Source organism: Nanorana parkeri, unplaced genomic scaffold (genome assembly GCF_000935625.1).
Source record: "Nanorana parkeri isolate BGI_ZX_2015 unplaced genomic scaffold, ASM93562v1 scaffold203, whole genome shotgun sequence".
Lineage (NCBI taxonomy): Eukaryota > Metazoa > Chordata > Amphibia > Anura > Dicroglossidae > Nanorana > Nanorana parkeri.
Window position 1 is genome coordinate 1,105,849 of NW_017306471.1, and position 22,684 is coordinate 1,128,532.

General features: G+C 41.2%; 1 protein-coding gene across 1 annotated transcript; it reads right to left on the reverse strand.

Moving 5' to 3' along the window:
• Positions 1 to 1,154: 1,154 nt before the first annotated feature.
• On the reverse strand, positions 1,155 to 21,965 carry GPX3 (glutathione peroxidase 3). The gene is made up of 5 exons (XM_018555596.1): positions 21,705 to 21,965; positions 11,207 to 11,360; positions 7,187 to 7,304; positions 3,338 to 3,437; positions 1,155 to 1,728 (listed from the first exon to the last, which is right to left on the reverse strand). The coding sequence occupies exons 1-5, from the start codon at positions 21,789 to 21,791 to the stop codon at positions 1,486 to 1,488; spliced, it is 702 nt and encodes a 233-aa protein (XP_018411098.1). The 5' UTR covers positions 21,792 to 21,965; the 3' UTR covers positions 1,155 to 1,485.
• Positions 21,966 to 22,684: the final 719 nt, after the last annotated feature.

Here is a 22,684-nt window from a genome sequence, read left to right on the forward strand (position 1 = left end):
TTTGTAACATAGTTAATATTTTTACCAACCTTTTAATGGACATTTGGAACTAATGAATGTCCATGTCTAAGGCTGGGCACACACCTTACAACCATCGCAAGACTTTTGTCTTGCGATGGTTGTAAGGTACTTTAAAAAACGAACGATCTGCCTATCTTGCATGGGCAGATCGTACTTGCGATGATCGCAAGCCACGCCCCTGAGGGGCGGGCTTCCGATGACCGCAATGCCGAACAGGCAGTGTGCGCTTGCGCACACCGGCCCGTACGGCTGTTATCGTACGGACATGCCACAAACCCGCCGAACGTCGTACGATGCTCGGCGGGTTTTCGAACATATCCGTAAGTTCAAAGTCGTGCGACCTTACAGTAGTAGAGGTCGCACGGCTTCCACACACCTTACGAAAATCGTACGGTCGCGGGATTTCCCGCGATTATCGTACGATTATCGTAAGGTGTGTGGGGACCTTAACTTACCAATGTGATTGATCAAAATGAGGAGCAATTGCCAAATATGCCTTCTGATTGAAAAGACAGGGAAGGAAGGTCCCTAAATGAACTTCAGCTAGATATTTACATTGCATATATAGCTATACCATGACATGGAGGCTGCATCCATCACTATTGTCACAACATAAAATGAGTTATTTTCAAAGATAAGTTACACCTTGTGGAGGTTTTTGTAAATCAGTCGGAGAATATTAAGTTAGTTCATAGCCAAACATTTTCATGGGTTTTGTTTGTGTGTGTGTTTGATTGTAAGTGGATAGGAGTCCCATCAGGTTTTCATTGCTGTCTGTGCCCCACTTGGGAGCTTCATCCTCTCTAGTGACCATTGTCTCTTGGACTGAAAGTGATGTGAAATCCAGACAGTTTTCCAGTGGGGACACCTGTTCTGGTGACAACTGTCTAAAATCCTTCCCTTTGGAAAACATTCCACACAATACATATTGTGGCTCCAGGACAGGAAGTAGAGGGAAATCTCACAAATGGGACATACACAGCAAAATTAAAACTGATGAGTTCTAACCACTCCCTACTCTTTCCAAAGCTAAAATAAGTCTACAGATATACTTTGTCTAGAACTGCAATATGTGGTATCTGCAGAAGACACCCTTATTTTATTTTTTTTGACAAACACATGCAAGATGCTAGTTTCTTTATAGACAGACAATGTTTATTTAATAACCAGCACAGTTAAATCATCACCCCAGAGTTCAGGCAGAAAGCAATAAGCCCCTGATAGTGCTGTAGACCCATCCCAGGATGGTAGAGATACTGGAATGCACTAAACAGCAACCTACCAAAGTCCTGGTTTCCAGGTGGGTCCCGTACCAGTGTACTTTAGGACCTATCTTTCATGCAGATGGTATCTCAGCCTACTTTAGGTCTCTTTCCAACTACCCAAACACTGAGCACAAAAATATATATATATATATCTATATAAACAAGCAGGGTAACATTAAGCAATGGTGTTGACAAATCTCTAGTTTTGATCCCTTCCCAGCATCATGATTCTCTGAATTCCGGACTGTGATTTCAGGTAGGCAAGCACATCTCTCCTTACTTGAGTGACTGGTGTACGGGGATGCCAACGCTTCACTGGGCGGCCATCGGGTCCAACTAGGAACTTCTCAAAGTTCCACTTGACATCATTGACCTTGAGGGGTTCCCAGAAAAGACGATTCTGTGGATTGCCAAAAAGGTCACCCACAGGGGGACAGGAGTTCTGGAGACAGAAGAAGTGTTTATTTAGTGATATGGGCTGCATCACAGTTCATTTTTCAGTATAACATTGGTGATAGACATGTGCGATTCGTTTTGTTCCGAATCGAAATTCGGAAGAATTTTCGTAAATTCGGACATTCGGATGTATCCGAATTCTGAATTACAGACATAACGAATGCAAACGAATCCGAATTTCCATTTCCGAAATTCGGTAGCGTTCGCACGAACGTTCGTTTCGTTTTCTGTTTGTATTCGTTTCTTATTCGTTTCGTTCGTTGGAGCACAGTGACATTAGAGAAGGAGAAAAATATTTTTTCCCCCTCAAATGTCACTTTTGCTGCAAACGAATAAGAAACGAATAAGAAACGAATAAGAACAGAAACCGAAACGAACGTTCGTGCGAACGCTACCGAATTTCGTCTGAATCCGAATTCCGAATCCGAATTGACTTTCACACCCGAATCCCGAAAAACGAAATAACACAAATCCGAATTTAAAACGAAACGAAACGAATTTTTTGGCAGTGCACATGTCTAATTGGTGACCTTTTTCCAAGTTGACCCCCCACAGTGAGAAATGTTATCACAGGTTTGAAAGGTATGGATGCGTAAATTAAAAAGTTATCCTTTAAAGCATACCCCCAGCCCCCTACATGCAGTCCACCTGGTCTGACCCTGGGTTTGACCATAGGTAGAGTTGTCCTTACAGGAAACGTATAGTGTATTTAATGAAAAGCAATGCCCTCAGAGGGCTTCCCATCCTTTATTTACCATGATTAATAGCCACATTGGGCAGCATAGTTGACATTTGTCTCAATCCAACATCTATTGGTCCCTACAGTTTTTTTTTGTAACTCCCTGCAATAGAAGATCAAGAATACTTACCATTCTGGTGGGCGGTGACTCCTATCTTCGCTTTTTGGCTGACGAAGAATCTTCAGCATTCAACACACTTCCGGTATCACTGCTCTCTGTGGTTCCACCTCTTGGCTGCTATGTCACTACTGGGTTAGTGATGCGAGAGCCAGCAGGTGGCAGGTCTGTAAGCAACTAACTTTAAGCCCCCACAAAGAATTCTTGGCACTCTTCCAAGCTGCCTGGTAACCTGTACTCTAGTTACTTCTACAATGCTACAGCGGTAGAGAGATACACAGAAGAAGGAATCTGCTTGTGCTTCATCAGTGCATATGTAAAGTCCTGAGATTTTGGACACCCTCTTGCAGTGCCCAGGTCCTGGACTCTCCCACAAAATCCAGGACACAGACAAAAAAAATTGGCATACACTTTAAATCTCTCAGTAGTAAAGTGATTTAATAGCTTGTGGAGCCCTAGGCTGATGTAACCGTTATGAGGGGTGACTTCCTGAAGTTAGAAAACATAAACAGAAGTGGATAGCACTTCTGCCTTGCAGCGATGAGGGTCCCCAGTTCGAATCCAGGGTCAGGACACTCAAAAGACATGCTGATAGGATAATTGGCTCCTGTCTAAATTGGCCATAGTATTTATCTGAGACCTCTGCAACCTCAGGGACAAGGAGTAATGTGAATGTACAATATGGAAAGCGTTGGGTAAATTGTTGGCACTATATAAATATAACAAAAAAGAAAGTACCTTCAAGAAGGTGTATATTTTCTGTTCTTTCTTCCCGTTAATGTCTCCTTTCTCAAATATCTGGAAATTTGGAGTGAAGCCACCACCAGGACGCACACATCTGTAGGAAAGGAAAAAGATACATCAGAATATTGAATTTGTTTGTATTATTTGTATTATGTCTAATTTATACTGTAGCCTTCATCACTGTTAGTAAGGGGGAGCAAAAAAGCATATTTATCAAGCTCAACTTGGTATTGTTTTTGAGGGTATATACTATATACGTGTGTATATATATATACACTCCTTGCATTGGACAAAAGCAACCAGCCAATCAACACTATCAAGTGGGGATGTCTCCTCTGGTCCAAAAGTCAAGTAAGGCTTTCCCTCCCCCTTTACTCAAGTTGTTGTTTAATACATTTTTATTGGTTTTATCAAGCTTACAATAAGAAGTATGGATGGGAACGATATGTATGAAGGGAAAAGGAGGGAAAGATAAGGACGCTGGGAAAGGGATTGAGGCTGGGTGGAGAGGATCTGGGAGGTTCAGGGATAGTTTAGGATCAGTTCTGGACCAGAAGGATAAGGGAGGATCAGGAATAGTTCTTATTCAGAATGAGAACTAGCCTCCAGACAGGAACAGGATAATGTAGGGTTTAGCAATTACCAGCACTCCCTCTTCCCTGTTGTATTTGTGAGCAAGGAATTGGAAGAGATCCAAAGGGTGGAGTTAACAAATGGGAAATAAGTCTGTTTTGTGGTGTAAACATTGGTGCATTTTTCATGCACCAAATTAAAAATGTTATAAGACAAATTCTATGTGATGTTGCACCAGCTGCGCCAAATCCCCCTAAAACCGCTATGCGATGGTTTCTACAAATGTCTGATCATGCGTGCCAAAATGATAAAGCACTTGCACCAATGTTCTCATTTTAAAGCTGTTCTAAAATACATACCAATACCAGAGTGGTGTCGAATCTGGCACACCACCACTATGGGACAAATTAACATATTTGTGTGCGCTACTTTTATTAAATTGTACATCAGAAATGTCACCAGCACACCAATGGATGATGTCCAAAATAAAGCATCTTTTATTCACGCATCTTGTCACATCAAAGACAGTGTAAGTCAATCAAAATAGCCAGAGTGGACTATTTTGATTGGTTTACACTGTCTTTGAATTAGAATATATGCTTCCTGGTTTCTTGCAATGATTGTCATGTTAAGCCTGATGAAGGGGACCCTGCGTGGCCCTGAAACGTTGCATTTTTGATGTGACAATATGCATGAATAAAAGACATTATGTCACGTTGTGTCACCAGCACACATTGACATTTGACATGCACCAATTTTCTTTACCTCCCGCCCGCGCCATATAGTCCTAGAACCTTTGGTGATAGCGCTTAGAGAATGCAGCGATACAAAAGGTGCATACTGTGGTGAACAAGAACATAAATGCGCCCTGTACTTCCATTTTTTTTTCCCCCCCCCCCCCCCCCCCAAGTTGTCAAAGAGTCCCTTTTAAAGGAATTTAACCATAAAATCCTTCTGTTGTGCTGTAAGTTTTTAAAAAAGCTTGATTAAAAAAAGGCTTGTAAACTTGATAACCCCCCCCCAAGTTGTCAAAGAGTCCCTTTTAAAGGAATTTGACCATATAATCCTTCTGTTGTGCTGTAAGTTTAAAAAAAAAAACAAAATGTGTGACCACAAGTTTGTGGATGTTATGATGGAGAGTATTGGTGTCCTCTAGGCGTGTACAATCACTTCTTGGTTGCTGTAAAAACGATATGCTGGAGAAATTTAAATTGGGTCGAGGTACACCACTTTGTGTTTTTATTCAGTAGAGACTCCAAGGGTTCCCTGCAAAATTTGAAATCCAGAATAGCGAATGCTGTCTGATAGACCTCAGACTGAAATATTTATACCTTGGGGCAGACCCACCAAATGTGAGAAGGTACCTTCTGCTTGACAGCCTCTGCATTGCTAAGCACCAGGTTATCTGAGTAGAGCTTAATCTGAAGATAATCAAAAATCTTCCCTGGGAGGAGGTCTATTGTAAGGATGAGAATGGTTTCATAACAGAGGATCGTAGAAGTTTGGATATACCATACATATTAGTTTACATTTGGTCCAATCACAAAATTATGTGGAATTTCTTTTTTCCCGGTTCAAACATAGGATTCCCTCTCAAAGTCAATAGAAGTGTCAGGAGAAAAGATCACAGAAGTATTTTGCATCATCCCACTCTTTCCAAGAGTGGGCAGTGATGGGGTAGTAACTTGTTTATGTAACTGAGAAAGCAACATAAGAGTGTTTACTGTTACAGGATTACAGAGACCCACCGTGGGGTTTCTTGCATGGCATGCCATACCGCAATTTGCCCTATTTGAGCTGCATAATTATATTTTGAAATGTGAGGTTAGCCAAGGCCACCATTTTTACTGCATTTTCTTTCATTTTTCTAACAAGCTGGAGATGTTCCACAGACAATAGCAATCTTGCAATCTCTTCTGAAGACTGGAACTCCCTTTTTACTGCATCCTAGGGAAGCCTCAACAAAGCCTCCAGAAAGCTCGAATCAGGACACAATGGAATCACCCTACACAGAGTTGGCTAATTATCCATGGTTACTTTTAGCGTTGTTAGACTAAAGGTGCCCATACACCTTACGATTATCGTACGATAATCGTATGCGATCGACTTTTCGTACGACAATCGTAACGTGTGAATAGAGTGCCCGACCGATAGTACTGTACAATCGGACGACTTTTGACGGTCAAGCATGTTTGAAAACTTTGGTCGATCGTACGATGTTCGCACGGTTGGTGGCGTTTCCGTCCGTCAAAAGTCGTACGATTAACACTGCTCATGCGCAAACGAAAATAATTGCGGTCAATTACTGCAAGTCGTCCAGGTGTTTTTTTTTAACTACCGCTGATTGAACCTTTCGATAATCGGGGCAGGATGGGGCCATCAAACGAAAATCGTATGACGGTTCGATCATCGGACGAAACGTTTCGTCTGATAATCGTAAGGTGTATGGGCACCTTTAGGTGTATGTCTACCCTAAAAAAATTAAACTTCTCCTATTTTTTCCCTTTTAGTCTGTTATATGTACTTGTTAAATATCCTCCAATTTCTTATCACAATCTAAAGAACTATTCATTATATTGTCAAGATAAAGGGGGGTTCAGTTGTTTAGCAAAATACCACTGGACAGGGCTGACACCCTTTCTTGCAAATCTAGTCCCCAAAATGCAGTGTGTTGTTAGCCCATAACAGATGAGTAGTAGCTGAGTGGGTTTCTGGTAGATCAGCAGGTATGTTTCTGTACTTGCCGGGTATTTAAAGGGACAACACTGAACAAATGTGCATGTTTTGCAAAATTGTACTGCCCATACACCTTACGACCATCGCAAGACTTTTGTCTTGCGATGACTTTTGTCTTTTGTCTTGCGATGGTCGTATGCTTCTTGAAAGCCCGTACGATCTGCCCACCTTGGACGGGCAGATCGTACTTGCGATCATCGAAAGCCCGCCCCGCTGAGGGGCGGGCTTCCGATGACGGCAATGCAGAACGGGCAGTGTGCGCGTGCGCACACCGGCCCGTTCCGCAGCTATCGGGCGAGCAGGCTAGAAACCCGCCGAGAATCGTACGATTCTCGACAAAAGACGTGCGACCGTACAGTAGAAACGGTTGCACGTCTTAGTTCACACTGCTCGATTCTCGTACGATCGCGGGATTTCGCCCGATTCTCGTACGAGAATCGAGCAGTGTATGGGCACCTTTACTCAGTGATTCCCACAGGTGCCTTTGTGCATCAGGTGGAAAAATCCTTATAGTGACAAGTATTCCCCACTTACTTTAATCCTTTAAGGATTTCTTCATTGCTTCCTGGTTCCTGTAGACCAAATTGATTGCAGGGAAAACCCAAGATGACAAACCCATTATTTCCCAGTTCTTCTTGTAGTGCATTCAGTTCTGAAATAAAGCCACAGGTGTAGTAGAAAATGTTATAGTTAGCTATAGGTTCCCTCATTTCACTTTGAAAATAAACCATAATCAAAATTGGGTTTGACTATTGGTGAACCACTGGCTTCAACACCTTGAATCACTGACCTGGAAGAGGTGTGAGGATCAGGACACTCAGAGGAACATCCATATGTTCTTATATGCATACTTATTCCAGGTCAATGACACAGAGTATGGTCAGCATGACAGTCAGGTAACAGGCAATTCTAGAAGTGATTTCAGAAATCGTTCCTGTAGTGGATATCAGTTTGTTGAATCACACACAAGCTTTAAATATAACTTTAAAACTCCAGCAAGGACTCTTCATTGTTTGGCTATACACTTTTGTGAAGGCAGCTTATTAATGTGGCTCTGGTTTTCCTTAAAAAAAAATCTGGTTTCCGGTAAACCTTTCTATTAAAAAAGTAAAGCTGCAAGCTGAATAAAATGCAGGTCCCTTGTTACGCCTGCACATACCTTCAGTTATGTTCAATAGTGCACCTGAAGCACTCATCTAATAATAATGCAGGTTATATGGAAGTTGTGACTTTGGAAAAGAAAAGTGAGGGCCACCACACAATGCTTTAGTTTTGCAAAATGATGGGTGGCCGCGATGTCAAACAAGGAATTGCAGGACAGGGTGCGCCAGCCCTCAACTTTTTTGGAAAAAGTCAACAGTTGTCTATTAGAGGCCACTTTAGGGCTCCTGAGCCGCTCATTGAAATAGCAAGTATGTGCAGTGGCTTGGGAGGACCTGAATTTCAATCATGCTGCAGTTTTTTTAATTCTTTATTTGTGATAGGTACATATAACAACAAAAACATGAACATAAATAGTGAGCTCCAGACGTAGCTGGATGCAATGGTGCTAGGGAAAAAAGTAAGATCGTCCACGAGCCATCCTTATTAACATAACATTGATCACAGTTATATACAACAAACAGCATAGGCTGAAACAGTGTAACAACTCATCACGTCAACTGAGGGATCATCACAAGCCCTGAGGCATCCACTCATTTCAGGGGTAAAAAAAAAACTCTAGATAAAAGGTGCAGCACCTCAAAAAAGTTTTTTTTTCCAAATAAGAGGTTCAGGCTCAAGCAAACCTAAATAGGAACCAGTTACCCCCTCTACTGGATAATAAAATAGATCTATTTTAAAGGGTATCACTAAGCAAAAGTCTGTTTTTTAGTTTTTGATGTAGAGTGGAACGGTTAGAGCCTTTTTTTTAAGGTTTTCATTGCGGTCTGTGTTTCCCTTAGGGGATTCACATCTCAAGATGTCCTGTTGAGCATTGTCACCAACACAGAAAATGAGAAATCCAACATTTTTAGAGTTACCGCCAGAACAAAAGATAAGTGGGAATCTTCCAGTAGGTGCACCTGTTCCAGTGACAACTGTCTAAAATGGGAATTCCCCTCACTTTAGGAGATATCCTGTAACTTCCTCTTGCGTCTCTGGGGCAGGAAGTGATAGGAAATTTTCCAGAAGCTCCACTGACAGAAGAAAATATTCTGACAGGTAAACCATCCCTACTTTTTTTTTTTTAAATGGCTATATACAGACAAACTCCACTAATGATAATAAATAAAGCTGTAGCCTAGTATTCCCCAAAGCCCCAGTCTTTGTTTTTACCTTGGATTCATTTAAACTGTTATTTTTAACCAGCTTGTTCTAACATTATGATCCCCTCTGGTCTGACCATTTTTTCTCTGCTGCAGACTTTACTGCCTCTCTGGAGAACTATATACAAGAAGCAGAGCAATGCAAGAAGCATTATAAAGCAATAAGGATTTTCTTGCCACATTTTCAGCTTGTACTGGAATACACATTCCCACATCCTGTTGGCATCATATCTTTTGATTTCAGGGATAAGCCAAACAATAATGTGATGTCGGTATATTTGCCACTACCAGCCTGTTCCCAGGATCTTGTTGACAAAAGAGAGTTCACTGTGCATCTGTATAACCTTACTAAATATTTGCTTCCAATCTGAATACAATTCCAGGGAAAGTGAAATCAGTCCAATCACAAGGCTGACCATAAAACCCTACTATAAAATGTATAAAATATTTCCAGTAAAATATAAGAACTGAACCTTTACTTCTAAGTAATACAAAGAAAAACAGATCATGGATAGAAGTCAGGCAAGATCGAGGACACTATGGAGAGCTCCTAGACAACCAATGACTGGTGGTCAGACTACTAACTGTCCTTGTGAATATTGGTGACATTTCATTATCCCCCACCCTGTCTAAACAGCCCAATTATTCGGTTCTTCTCAAAGCTTCCTTTAAAGTCAGCCTGTCAGGAGCGAAACATAGAGTCTGCCATTACTGACTTCTTATTCTGTGTGTGTCCCTACTTTGATTCTGATCCCTTTGCCTAAATGAATGTTTTTACCGAGAACAAACAGGCAGACAATGACTTGATTTTTCCTGATCTGCCTACTTGTATCTAGTCATTGATGACTTGCCTTCATACGGTATATCATGAAAAACCGTGCAAGCAGAGAATTGCCTTCAGTGAAAACCTGCTTGCAAAATCAAGCTTGGATGCCATCTCCCAGCCCTTAGTCTTCGTAATTGAATTGAATTCATCTACTCATCTTAAAGGGTCAATGGGGAGGTGAGAATGCGCAGGGCCATTCAAAACCCATTCCAGTCCTGGTGACAATAAACATGGGCTTACCATTTCTTCAATGCAACTGAAACCTTAAAAAGAGTAAAAGTTTGGCTTTAAACCTTTTCTCTAATGCCAAAATAAGGATCTCTCATTGTTAATGATGGGCAAAGACATTCCTGCCAATAATTAAACTGCACTCTCCTGCTTTCCTTCTTTCATATAGAAAACTTAAACACTTCATTAAAGTGGACCTACAATTGCAAATTTAATTTCCCATAAAGCAATAGGCCCCATATCAGCATTGCCAAATCTCTTTATTTTTTTAAATTACAAAGTACCTCTTGCTTGCTGTAGACAATATATTCTTTTGCTGAAATGGGCATTGTGTGCGCTTCATGTCATAAGAGTCTGCAGAGAGCCTGTTTTCGGCAATGAGACTGATCCTGTCTGCTATACATACAGTTTGATATGAGGAGCAACAAAGGGCAACAAAGAAGCAGAGATGCAATGATCAAATATGTACATATATAATAATTTTTATAGGAGTGCTTGAAGTGGAAGACATAAGTAGTCAGAAAGGCATAAGTTAAGTGGAAGACGTTAGTATCAGGGAAACTGTCACACCTAGAGCGAAATCAGTTTGGGTGATAGACAAATTATGGCTGCTAATTTTAGCTTTTATAGATCTTAGGTAGCTAGGTAGATTCATTCCTGAATTTGGGTATGACATAAATGTACAATTTCAATTCAATGGCTGCTGATTACCACAAGAATGGGTAATATTTATTGCATTTATTACAAAATCAGTTTATCATATTGGTAAACTTAATGTGAACCTGTACTTTGGACTCAGCAAATTAACTTAATAGCACATAGTGGCACCACAAGCTGTTCGTAATAATTTCCCACCAACGCGCTGATCTGCCACCAAAAACCCATTACTTTCATGTATGGGGGAATGTATGACACTATTCTGTTTCCTAGAGTGTAGTGATGGCTGTCTAAGTGGCCATCCACCAGGCCTGAGCGCAGTCACATAAAGACAACAGGGAATGTGCATTGCCCTAAGCAAGTTTTGACTTGATATTAGAAACTTGTTCAGGAATGTGTGGGGGCTGCAGCAGCAGATATAGGTAGGGAAGGGAACCACAAACTTCTAGTATTGCCTGTATTTAAGTAAAACTTTTACTTTGTCTAGTCCAGGCACTAAGCATTGCATTGGGTTTGAAACAACTGCACATAGCTTACCTAGGTACTGCATGGTTAACCCTCAGTAAGTGGCCACATTCACAAACAGCACAGTCTTCCCCTGATATTGCTTGAAGTGGACGAACTGGCTTTCGTCTATAGTGAGGGCACCATAGTCATAGATGGTTCCAGCCACAGAGCTGTAGCAGTCAACCTGAGACAAACAAATATGAAAAATAAAATTCTAGTTGAACATAACAGAGATTTTAGGATACGGTGATGAAAAAAAAGGGTAAATGGAGAAAGAAGTAATCAGTTTCCTCTACCCCAGTGATGTAGAACAATCCCCTACATAGTGTAACAAGTTTGTATCTTCTATATATTTTATATCTTCTATATTTACACTAGAACTTGAGGAACACACAGGTTCCAAACATTATAAAACGTAGGTGAATCAAGGCACAATCGGATTTCTAATTTCACCCTTGTGGATTGGCGACCTGCTGGCATTCACCCCTATTCTTTGCAGGACTTGTAAGAGAGATGGTGTGCACAAGGTATTAATGTTGACATATGCTAAAATATTCATTCGCAGTGAATTGAATGTGCAGCAAATGTGGACTGAGTTTGAGTGTTGGTGGGTGAGGAGTACATAGTTAGTCTGGTTGAAAAGAAGACACATGTCCATCTAGTTCAACCTATAGAGATATGAAAAAAAAGAAAAGCCTAAACAGAACACAATGCACACAATTACCCCCTGTTGATCCAGAGGAAGGCAAAAAAACCCTATAAAGCATGGTTCAATTTGCTCCAACAGGGGAAAAAAAATTGTTTCTGATCCCATAAGGCAATCGGATCAACAATCTCTGATGCTTAATATACCTATAAGAACTCTATATCCAGTAATATTCTGTGCATTTAGGAATACATTCAGATTTTTTTTAAACAATTAACTGAGCTAGCTAGAACTAGCTCCGGGGGGAGTCTGTTTCACATTTTCACAGCTCTAACTGTGAAGAATCCTTTCCGTATGCAAAGGTTAAACCTCTTTTCCTCCAGACGCAAAGAGTGCCCCCTTGTCCTTTGCAGTGACCTTAAAGTGAATAATTTGGCACCAAGCTCACTATATGGACCATTTACCGTACGTGTTTATTCATGGTGATCATGTCCCCCCTTAATCGCCTCTTCTCCAGAGAGAACAAATTCAGGTCAGCTAATCTTTCCTCATAGCTGAGCTCCTCCATGCCTCTTATGAGTTTCATTGCACTTCGATGCACTTTCTCCAGTTCCATAACATCCTTATTGTGAACTGGTGTCCAAAACTGAACTGCATATTCCAGATGAGGTCTTACTAATGCTTTGTACAGGGGCAGGATGATGTCTCTATCTCTGGAGTCTAGACCCTTTTTAATACAAGAAAGTATTTTGCTTGCTTTAGAAACTGCAGCTTGACATTGCATGCTAATATTGAGTCTATGATCTACCAGAACACCCAGATCTTTCTCCACCATTGACTCCCCCAAACATGCTTCCCCTAGCGTGTATGACGCATGCATGTTTTTAGTCCCCAAGTGCAGAACTTTACATTTATTAACATTAAACCTCATTTGCCAAATTGATGCCCAATCACACAGTGCATTCAGATCTGCCTGTAAGTTGGAGACATTCTGTAAGGACCGTATTCCACTACATAACTTGGTGTCATCTGCAAACACAGAAATAGTACTTTTAATCCCCGATTCTGTCATTCACAAATGGATTAAACAGTAAGGGGCCCAACACTGAACCTTGGGGGGACACCACTAACAACCTCAGACCATTCATAGTATGAATCATTGGTCACCACTCTCTTAATACAGTCCTTCAGCCAGTTTTCTATGCAATTACAGTCCTCTGTCCAATGTATTACTCACTTCCTCATAAAAAGAAATTAGGTTAGTTTGACAACTTCTGTCTTTTGTGCTGATTATCGCTTATGATATTATTTTCAAGCAAAGACAAGTGCATGTGATCCTTGATCAAACTTTCAAGTATCTTCCCAACTATTGAAGTTAAACTTATAGGTCTGTAATTACTTGGTAAAGACTTTGATTCATTTTTAAATATAGGCACCACATTGGCCTTGCACCAATCCATTGGTACCAAGCCAGTCATTAGAGAGTCTCTAAAAATTAGATACAATGGCTTTGAAATTATACCACATTATACCACACAGGAAGGACAAGATGCTTGCAACTTTGAAGAATCCATTTATTTATTTGAATAAAAAAACAACAGGGGTACAGCATGTTAACTTTAAAAAAAATACAAAAAAGGTCACAAGCACTCCAGCATGAAGAAAAGTCAATGTTTATTGACTTCACAGGTGTCACGTCCTCAGAGGTGATGATGTGACACCTGTGAAGTCAATAAACATTGACTTTTCTACATGCTGGAGTGCTTGTGACCTTTTTTGTATTTTTTGGACTTATTTTGCGTAGGCATCCGCGGTCATTTCAGCACCCACCCTACAATTAGGGTTTTCTATCCGGTCAGGAGTGCGATGGGTGTGTATGCTTTTTGACCTAGTAACTTTACTGACCTTTTATGTGATGTCCACATAGCCCAACATTGAGGTATTTAAAATAGAACTATGGCCTCCCATTAGAAAATATGTGCTGCAGCACGTTATTCTAAGTACATGTGCACTTACAAGTGTAAGGCCCCAATCAGGTCCGCCTGTCAGTTTTTCAGGCAGGGACCCGATCGGATGCCCAATGCAAGTCTACAGACAGCCATGTGTAAACGGACGAGCGTCTGTTTACACCCGGTTACCCCCAGCTCTGGCTGGTTCTGAAAAAACACCAGACCGGATGTCTGTTTACATCAGATTCCCCATAGACACACATGGGGTCTGGCAGTTTCAGTTTTTTATGGAGGAAAAAACTGTACAGACACCGATGTCACAGCGGTGATATCCAATCCGTATTGCTCTGATCAGGAGAGGATCTGTGCACAGATCCTCCCCTGATCAGCTCGTGTGAAAGGGGCCTAAGTGTTGGCATGAATAAACTCAAGTATGCATGCACAGGACTTACATCATCCTGGCCAGGCCAATCAAGATGGCCAAAGATTTCAAACCTGGAAGAAGTTGGTGAGAAGATATTGGAGGGGAGGGGAGTATAGTTCTGCTTTTGGCTAGTAAAATTAAAAAAGCATTTTTGTTTTGCACACTTCACATTTACATGTTGACTATATTGCAAGAAAAGGCTGAAAATGCCAGTTTCCCTCTCCTCCGTCCATAGACCAGTGACTAGAAGAGTAGGACAAATTCTCATTCTACTCTCCTAGTTGAGCTGTTAATGTCCAGAGTGGGTGAACTATAAGTATACAACTTGTTGTTCCAACAACAAAACTGTACGAACTGTGGAGGAACAATGAGGACTTTGCTTTGCTTGAATTGCTTTTGCAAGAAGGGCGGCAGTCTGGAACCTTTTATTATACACTGTCATCTATTACTGACAGTCAGCAACATGCTCTGTAGGTGGTTGTGTGCTGCCTCTGGAAGTTCTGCTGCCGTATTCCATGGCCTATTGTGCCTAGGCAGAAATATGGCCGTGTTTAGAATCTCTGTTTAGTTGTTGCTTTCTGTGTCCACATCCACATGTGGCAAGATTTTTATTACATCACCAGAAGAGGAAGTGGTGGGAAATCTAACAGTGATACAGACAGCTATAAAAACCCAACAGGGATTCTAACTTTTTCCCATAATATCCAAATATTATGGATATATTTTATAATATATACATCATATAAAAACAAAAAAAAACTGTAGAATATTTTAAAGCAAATCTGGGCATCTATTAACATCAGCTGGTGAACTGCTAACCAAGAAATACTATAGTAAAGTAATAAAATTTGCTGAGTTTTCCTTCAGTGTGACCTTCCACTCTATCCAAAACTTGAAAAAAAAATATTTGCTTCAGTTGCACTTTGATATCCCTTTTATATCCCTTTGATATCTCCGTTATGGGTGCATGCATGTTGGCTGTATCAACCACTGACTTCATATTCCTCTTGAAGATTCCAAGAACATCCCCCTAGATTTTATATATTCTCTTCCACACCACTCTCTCTCTCTCTCTTGATCTGCTGTCCAACCTACAGTATGTCAGTACCCAGTGTAGGCTAAAGGCTAAAGTTGACTGACAATAGACGGGTGACCGTTTCTTTTCTAGTTTTCCTAGCTAGGATGTCAGCTGTGTTTACAAAATGTCACACTTAATGGAAACTTTTTAGCACAGCTGTGTTACCTTTGACCACCAAGTCCCATCAAATGCTGGGGCTGCCACTGCTCGACTCTGTATGGGGCTAGTTATAGCATGGATAATGTTTTCAGCATCACAGCACTAAAAGTCCTGAAAGGTTGCCTTCAAATAAAAAGTATATAGTCCCAGTACATCCTGAAACGTTCACATTTCTGTAAGAATTATATTTTAAAAACTATTTTACATGCCAATGTGTAATGTATATTTAATAGTATTTTCAATACTGTAGCTGTAGTGTTAAGCTAGCTTAACATAAATCCAAATATGCTGAACCAAAGCACAGCTGTGTATTCAAGCAAGCTTAGCAGCAAATTAAGGGGCCTTTTTAATAAAGCATTAATGCAGAGTAGAAAGCCACCCACGGCTCCCTGCCGTGACATAAAAATCATTTTATGTCAACTGCCACTATCTGATGTTATGGAAAATAGACGTTTTAGATTGTATAGAATCCAGTTGCTTATGAGGTTTTGTTTTCCTGGTATTTTTAACAAGCAGCAGATGTTGTTTTTCCTCTTTTTTTTGTCCAACGAGAAAAATGAGAAATATTTCACCCAGCTGACAGGGAGCTTGTAGCTAGCTTAGAGAGTTGTAGAATTTTGTAAACAGGATGCTGGAACAGACACTTACGTTGTGGTATATTTTGCTGTCTGGTTGTCTATATTTGTAAAGACACAGAAGATAGGCTGATCATAGATATGTGAGGTCGGTATTTATCCAAAAACTCAGCCACACATATAAACATGGATTGGCCAAGAGTGCATTTTTATGGTATGAAGGAAGGTGAGCCTCTGCCAGATTTGGGGGAGGGGGGTCACCTTCAAACAAACAGCAACCGCCAGCAAGATTTTCCCCAAAATCTGTAATTTGGGGATCTTATTAGACATGGACATAAAATTGTTGCCTGATGCGTCACAAGACAAATATCTAAATTCTACATGTAGTTGAGAAATATGGGAACAGCCATTGATGTGTTGTATAGGTGCAACTTCTGGTGCTGCCATTCTCATTCTTCCTTTACTTCTTGGTGAGTCACTGTCCTAGAATACGTATGTGCATATCAGAGGTCCCCACCTCTTCATTGGCTCCATAGCTGCTTACTTGATCTAAGTCAGAGACTCACGAAGCAGTCAAGCAAGAATAAGAATCTCAACTGCTTCTTGAAACAAGTCAGCAATGGCAATTCCCATATCTATATCATGGTTGATCCCTGTATGGGTAGAAATGTAAGAGGTGCCATTCTAACTTGCTTTTAAAAAGGTGATCCAGTGGTGCCATACAGATTTGGGCCTCACTACCTAGGGATTCACTAAGCTGGAATAAGCATTCAGGTAGGGAAATCATAGTGAAACTCTTAACTCCCTCCATGCCTACTTGTTCTGGGTTACTGGCTCATAAATCATAATATGAGGCACAGGACTATAAAGAGATTTAAAAAAAACTGTGAGTGTTTAACTGGGCTTCAATTGATTGAATTACTTTTACAGCCCAGCTGCAGAAATTTCCAGGTCAGCATTACTTTTTCACTGACTGAGAGATACGTGAAAGAAAAGGATGTCCTATATGAAATAAGAGGTGTCTCAGACCCCTGGGTGTTCGCATGGTGGAGGGGTGTGGCTGTTACTCAGCTCTTCCAGGAAAGAGCACTGAAGTATGAGTACAGAAAGCAGAATGTTCTTGAGGGATAACATTGTATTTTATTGCACCTCCTAGCAAAAATCTCAGCATGTGGGAACACAGGACTCTAAAGAGAGAACATTTTAGACTTCAGCTGGACTTTACCCTTTCTACACATTTCTGACAAATGTCATAAAATGAGGTATGACAGTAACGAGAAATGTTAGGTTGTATTTATTATACACCTTGTTAAACTGTGCTCTGCAGACTGCTAAAATATCCACATATCTACAGTGTTGCTTGTAAATATGTTCTCCATCTGCGGCAGATTACAAGTATCTATAACTGAATGGAACCTTCATATAGATTTTATTCTTAGCTGGAGATAACTGCAGACCACTGACACCAGTCAATGAACACTTCAACAGCCCAGGCTGTGGCAGGCATAATAGAACAAGAAAGGTCATAAATACTATTCCCAAACCTGACTTCACTGGAGTACAAAGTTCAAATAGGGGGACTTCAACCACAGCTCCTTGGGAAATGTATGCAAATAACCTTCTACAAAAGGACTAAATAATTCCACTTTTACATGACAGTCCATTAAATAAATGTTACACACATGGGGTGTTTATTCCACAGGTCTTACTGAACCAAAGGGTATCACTCAACACACAATTCTGTAAAAAAACTTCTGCATAAGGAATATTTTTTGTAGATACAATCATGAAAGATGTCCAGTCAATATCTTGTGCACTGGAGTCTTAGTCTGGTGGTGCAGGAACTTGTGGTTCCCCAAAAAACTAGGGAACCCATAGACACATAAAATAAGTCAACCATGCAGGCACAGTATGTCTGACCTTCACCCCCTCTGCTGTCAGAATTGTCCATGAACACGTCTGTTCTGCTTATCAAGCTGGTCTTATTCATAATAATGCAGAAAGGATGAGAGTGGATATAAACAGCACTGGCAGATGTAAGCAACACTTGACTTGCAGGGGAATAATAAAGATCGGAGAGGGAGGCTTTCTACTGCACCTAATTGACTGGCTCTCCAGACAGCATCTAGCTGGCAATGTCGGGGGACCTGTAGACCTAAAATTGCCAAAAACAGCACTCTGGTAAATTTCAGGAGCTTTTGCTGCCAGTGTTTGCAACATCTCTGCACTTATCATTACCCATTTCTTAAAATACAGGTGTCAAGCTTCCCTTGACACCTCTTTCCCCCTTCTATTGATACTTTGTCATGTTGCCTGCAAATTTGCTTGGAAATAGCTGGTGCTTTCAGGTACGGGGGGAGCATGTGACCTTCTTACCTTCCTCCCAGAATGCAGTGATGAGACCCTGATAAATGAGGAGAGGGTCATTATTACCTTAGTGTTAGCTCCAACATAGAATTATTTTGCACAGGGCATAGACTCTGGACTCAGCAGGCGAGCAGGGTGCCGAGGGAGTGCTTGAGGAGAGATGGCGGAGGTGTCTATCGAGACTGAACAGGCAAAGTGGCAGGTTTACTTTAAAAAGATTATTTTAGGATGCAAATCCATCCTGTGACTCCAGAAAGTCTATCTTTACATGTTCGGGGTCTTTCACTATTTAACTAGAGAAGCACAGCTGATGATGGCAGCCCAGGGGGTTGAACCTTTAAAAACAAGTCAGCAAGGGCAACTTCATACTTCTTTTGTAACAGGTTCTCTTCAAGACACTGGTTACTCAGTTATGGCTTTTACTACATGGGTAATCGATTCTTGATTGTCTAATAAATGATCACCAATTATTGCTATGCTCCCATGGCAGATATTGGCTTTGCAACATATGGAAGTGAATGCGATCAAGTAAATAAATCACAGAGACCCAAGGATAAGGGCCCTCCTTACCATCTTGTCTAGAATTGTATTGTGATTGTAATGTCTTCCTTATCTTGTAAAGCGCTGCGCAAACTGTTGGCGCTCTATAAATCCTGTATAATAATAATCTGAAACATTTACTGCACTGTACAGTATGCCTGTTCCTGCCTGGCTGTGAGTATATCTAGTCTATACACCAGCTAACATGTATTCGCTTTTTACTGCAAAGCCTCCAGTCATTTGCAAGTAAATTGCAGCAATCAATGTTCTGCCCGGGTAGTGCATATGATGTTTAAATTTTGTCTCAATGCATCAATTATCTTTCATTGTCCAGACTTCACTAATGTCAGCACTGAGGCTCAAGAGGTAGAACGAATGTCTTGCAGCACTGTGATTCTATGTTTAGTTATTACTGGAGGGGATCAGTATTATTTCTCTGGTACTATGGTATCCACTAAAAATGTTAGTTGGTCTCTACTAAAATTGCCACTACAGTTTTTGTAACTATAATAGGTATATACGTCTGAAAACCCCCGTGCAGGAGAGAATACAGTGAGGGGTTTGTATAAAACTACAGTAATACATAAATAGGGAAAATAAATTGTAAAGGAGATCTAAACCCTAATTGGATGGCATTTAGTTTGCACTGATTATTTAACAATGTCCATGTTTTTCTTTTTTTAGAAAACACTTTTTTTTTAACTTTTTTCCATCCGTTTTGTATCTCAGCGTTGCTGAACTCTTGCTGCCTCTTTGTAGCCTCTTACTGTCTTCATGAACTTGCTCCAGCCTCAGCTGCATGTCATTGTACAGGGTGGGCTTCCTGATGGTTACCATAGTGGAACGTGTCGGCAGGGCTACCCTCATTGGTAAAAATATGTGACAAGTTCACAATGCTCCCTATAATGATGCTTCAGGAGGCATCTCTTTGGGACACGTGGGGAAGGGGAATGCGCAGACAGAGCCACAAGTTTTCACAATGATTACAGTGTGCCTGCCGCTCTCTTTCCGGCCAGAGGGTCCCAGGTTGCTAAGAGCTGGGTGGGGAGATGTGTAAGTGGCATAAACATTTCCCCACCCGGCTCTTAGCAGCAACCTGGGACGCTCTCGCCGCCATCCTGCTCAGCTCCTGGCAATCAGTGATGTCACTGCCCAGGAGCTGTGCAGGATGCTGGCCAGAGCTGGAGCCATAGCTGAGCAGGGAGATGATGCAGAGGCATCACCCGAACCCCAGTTTCCCCTCCGCCCGTTAACATGCACAAGCGCCACTCTTCAGAAACTGACACTTCCAGGAGTGTCGATCTCATGTGTCCACACTGTACTTAGTGGTTCCATCTTGGACAGGCAGATCATACTTGCGATCATCGCAAGCCCGCCCCCCTGAGTGCGCACACCGGCCTGTGCGGCATTGATCTTACGATCATGCTAAAAACCAGCCGAAAATCGTACGATTCTTGGCTGGTTTTCTAGCATGCTCCTTAGACAAAAGATGTGCGACGGTACAGTAAGAACGGTCGCACGCCTTCCATACACTTTGCGATTATCATACGATCGCGGGATTTCCCGCGATAATCGTGCGATAATCGCACAGTGTATGGGCACCTTTAAGGTGCCCATAATCCTTACAATTATCTGGAGATTTTTGTATGCGATCGTGTTTTCATCCGAAAATCTGCCAGTTAATGGGAAGTGCACAACCGCAATTACTGTACAATTGGCAGATTTTTGTCTTTCAAGCAGGCTAGGAAATGTTTGTCTAGTTGGTCGAGAATTGATGGGTTAGTGGCGTTGTTGTACAAAAAAAATCTCAAGAGGAAAACTGCACATGCTCAAGCGAAAACCTGTTCTTTCCATCGATGAAAATCAGCCAGTTAGTGGTGCTGATGAAGGTTAATTGCGAATTACATTGGTCTGTGCATGATGGGCTAGTTTAATGAAAATTGAATGAGGGTGAGATGTCTGGACAAAAAAAGTTGTACAATGGTTGTAATGTGTATGGCCAGCTTTAGAAGAGAATCTTATTGGTCAGCATAATCAGGTGGATGCACTGATTAATCATTGCTCCTTATTGCAACCATTATGTTGCTTTACAGCCTTCATGGTTGTGTAGCAAACGTTTCAAATGCCTGGAGCTGTAAGTATGGTCGGTGGGCCAGGATCATAATTGCATGTAAATGCAGTGGGGACCGGGTTGGTGTTGAGGAGGGTGTTGGGAGTTAGTTCACCTTTTCATTTTTTGTGAACTATCACTATTCCTAAGCTAGCAATTAACCTAGTGAAGGTTAGCACTTCTACCTTGCAGTGCTGGGGGTCCCTGGATTGAATCCTGGTCAGGACACTATCTGCAAGCATTTTGCATGTTTTCCTTGTGTTTGCGTGTTTCCTCCCACACTCCATGCTGGAAGGTTAATTGGCTCCTGTCTAAATTGGCCCTGTATGTGCGATAGGGACCTTAGATTGTAAGCTCCTTGAGGACAGGGACTGATGTGAATGTGCACATGTAAGGCACTGCATAAATTGTTGGCGCTATATAAATACCTGTAATAAATAAAAAAATAAAGTTTCATTTCTGAGACAAAGGCAAAGGCGCTTTAAATATATTGAATGCCTTTTAAAAATTATATTAGCATGTTTAGGGTAGCATTTGAATTATGTGATTGGGTTTACTAAACATTGGATGCTGTTTTTTTATACAAGTCTGATGTATTGTATGAGAATAATCATCAATATAATAAATAGTACAAAAAAAATAGAAGCAAAGCAGCAATCATATGAAAAGTGTTTACTTACCGACTTCTGGTCATTTTCTTTCTGCGCTTGGGCCAGGACAGCCAGGAAGCAGGGTAGCAGCCAGGACCAGCCAGATGTGGCCCCCATCCTGGGATAAGTGTGCAGCCCCAGCACTAGGGCTCCTGTATGAGAGAGCTGAGCAGTGCTGCTTATCTCTCTCCACCTCAGGAATAATGACACATTCCAGGGATCACACAATAAAATGCTCAAGGCAGAGCCAATGGCAGCCAATGGGAAGCCAGGAAGGGGAGATACTGAAAAGCTCTTAATCCTTTGGATAGCTAAGCAGTCATAGAGATTGCACTTCTTTCCTCTCTCAACTTTACAAATAAACCCATCTGTAATCCATTTCGATGTAGCAGTGTGTGTTTATACATGATGTGCTGTATATTCCTGACCATCTGTAAGCAAGCCAGCAGAGGAGGAAAAGGCACAGAACCGCAAAGCTGATGTTTGTGTATATGAGCACTAGAGCCAAGAGCCAGGCTGTAACAGGCTGCTGGAGGAGACGGATGTCATTTATTTATATAGCAAAGACCAATTCAACAATTAAAGTGACACTAAACTCAGGAGTTAAATACATTAAAGAACCTTAACTATTAACAAAAATGTATCTTATTTGTGTATCACTCGGCTAAAGATCCTCAAATCATCTCTGAATTGGTGCTGACACTGTCCTTCCTTCTGGAGGGTGGCTACTTTTGCTCACCGTGCTCCCTTGTGTGTGTTGTAAGGTAGCCACTGCTCGAAACTTGCTCCTGTGATGGACTACAGTCTCATGTTTAGTTTACTAATTTGTATTGAGATTGTAGTCTACCACAGGAGCGAGCTTGGAGCACTGGCTACTTTACAACACACACACAGGGACCACGGGGAACAAAAGTAACCACCTTCCAGAAGGAAGGACAGTGTCCGCATGAATTCAGAGATGATTTGAGGATCTACAGCCGAGTGATACATAAATAAGATACATTTGTGTT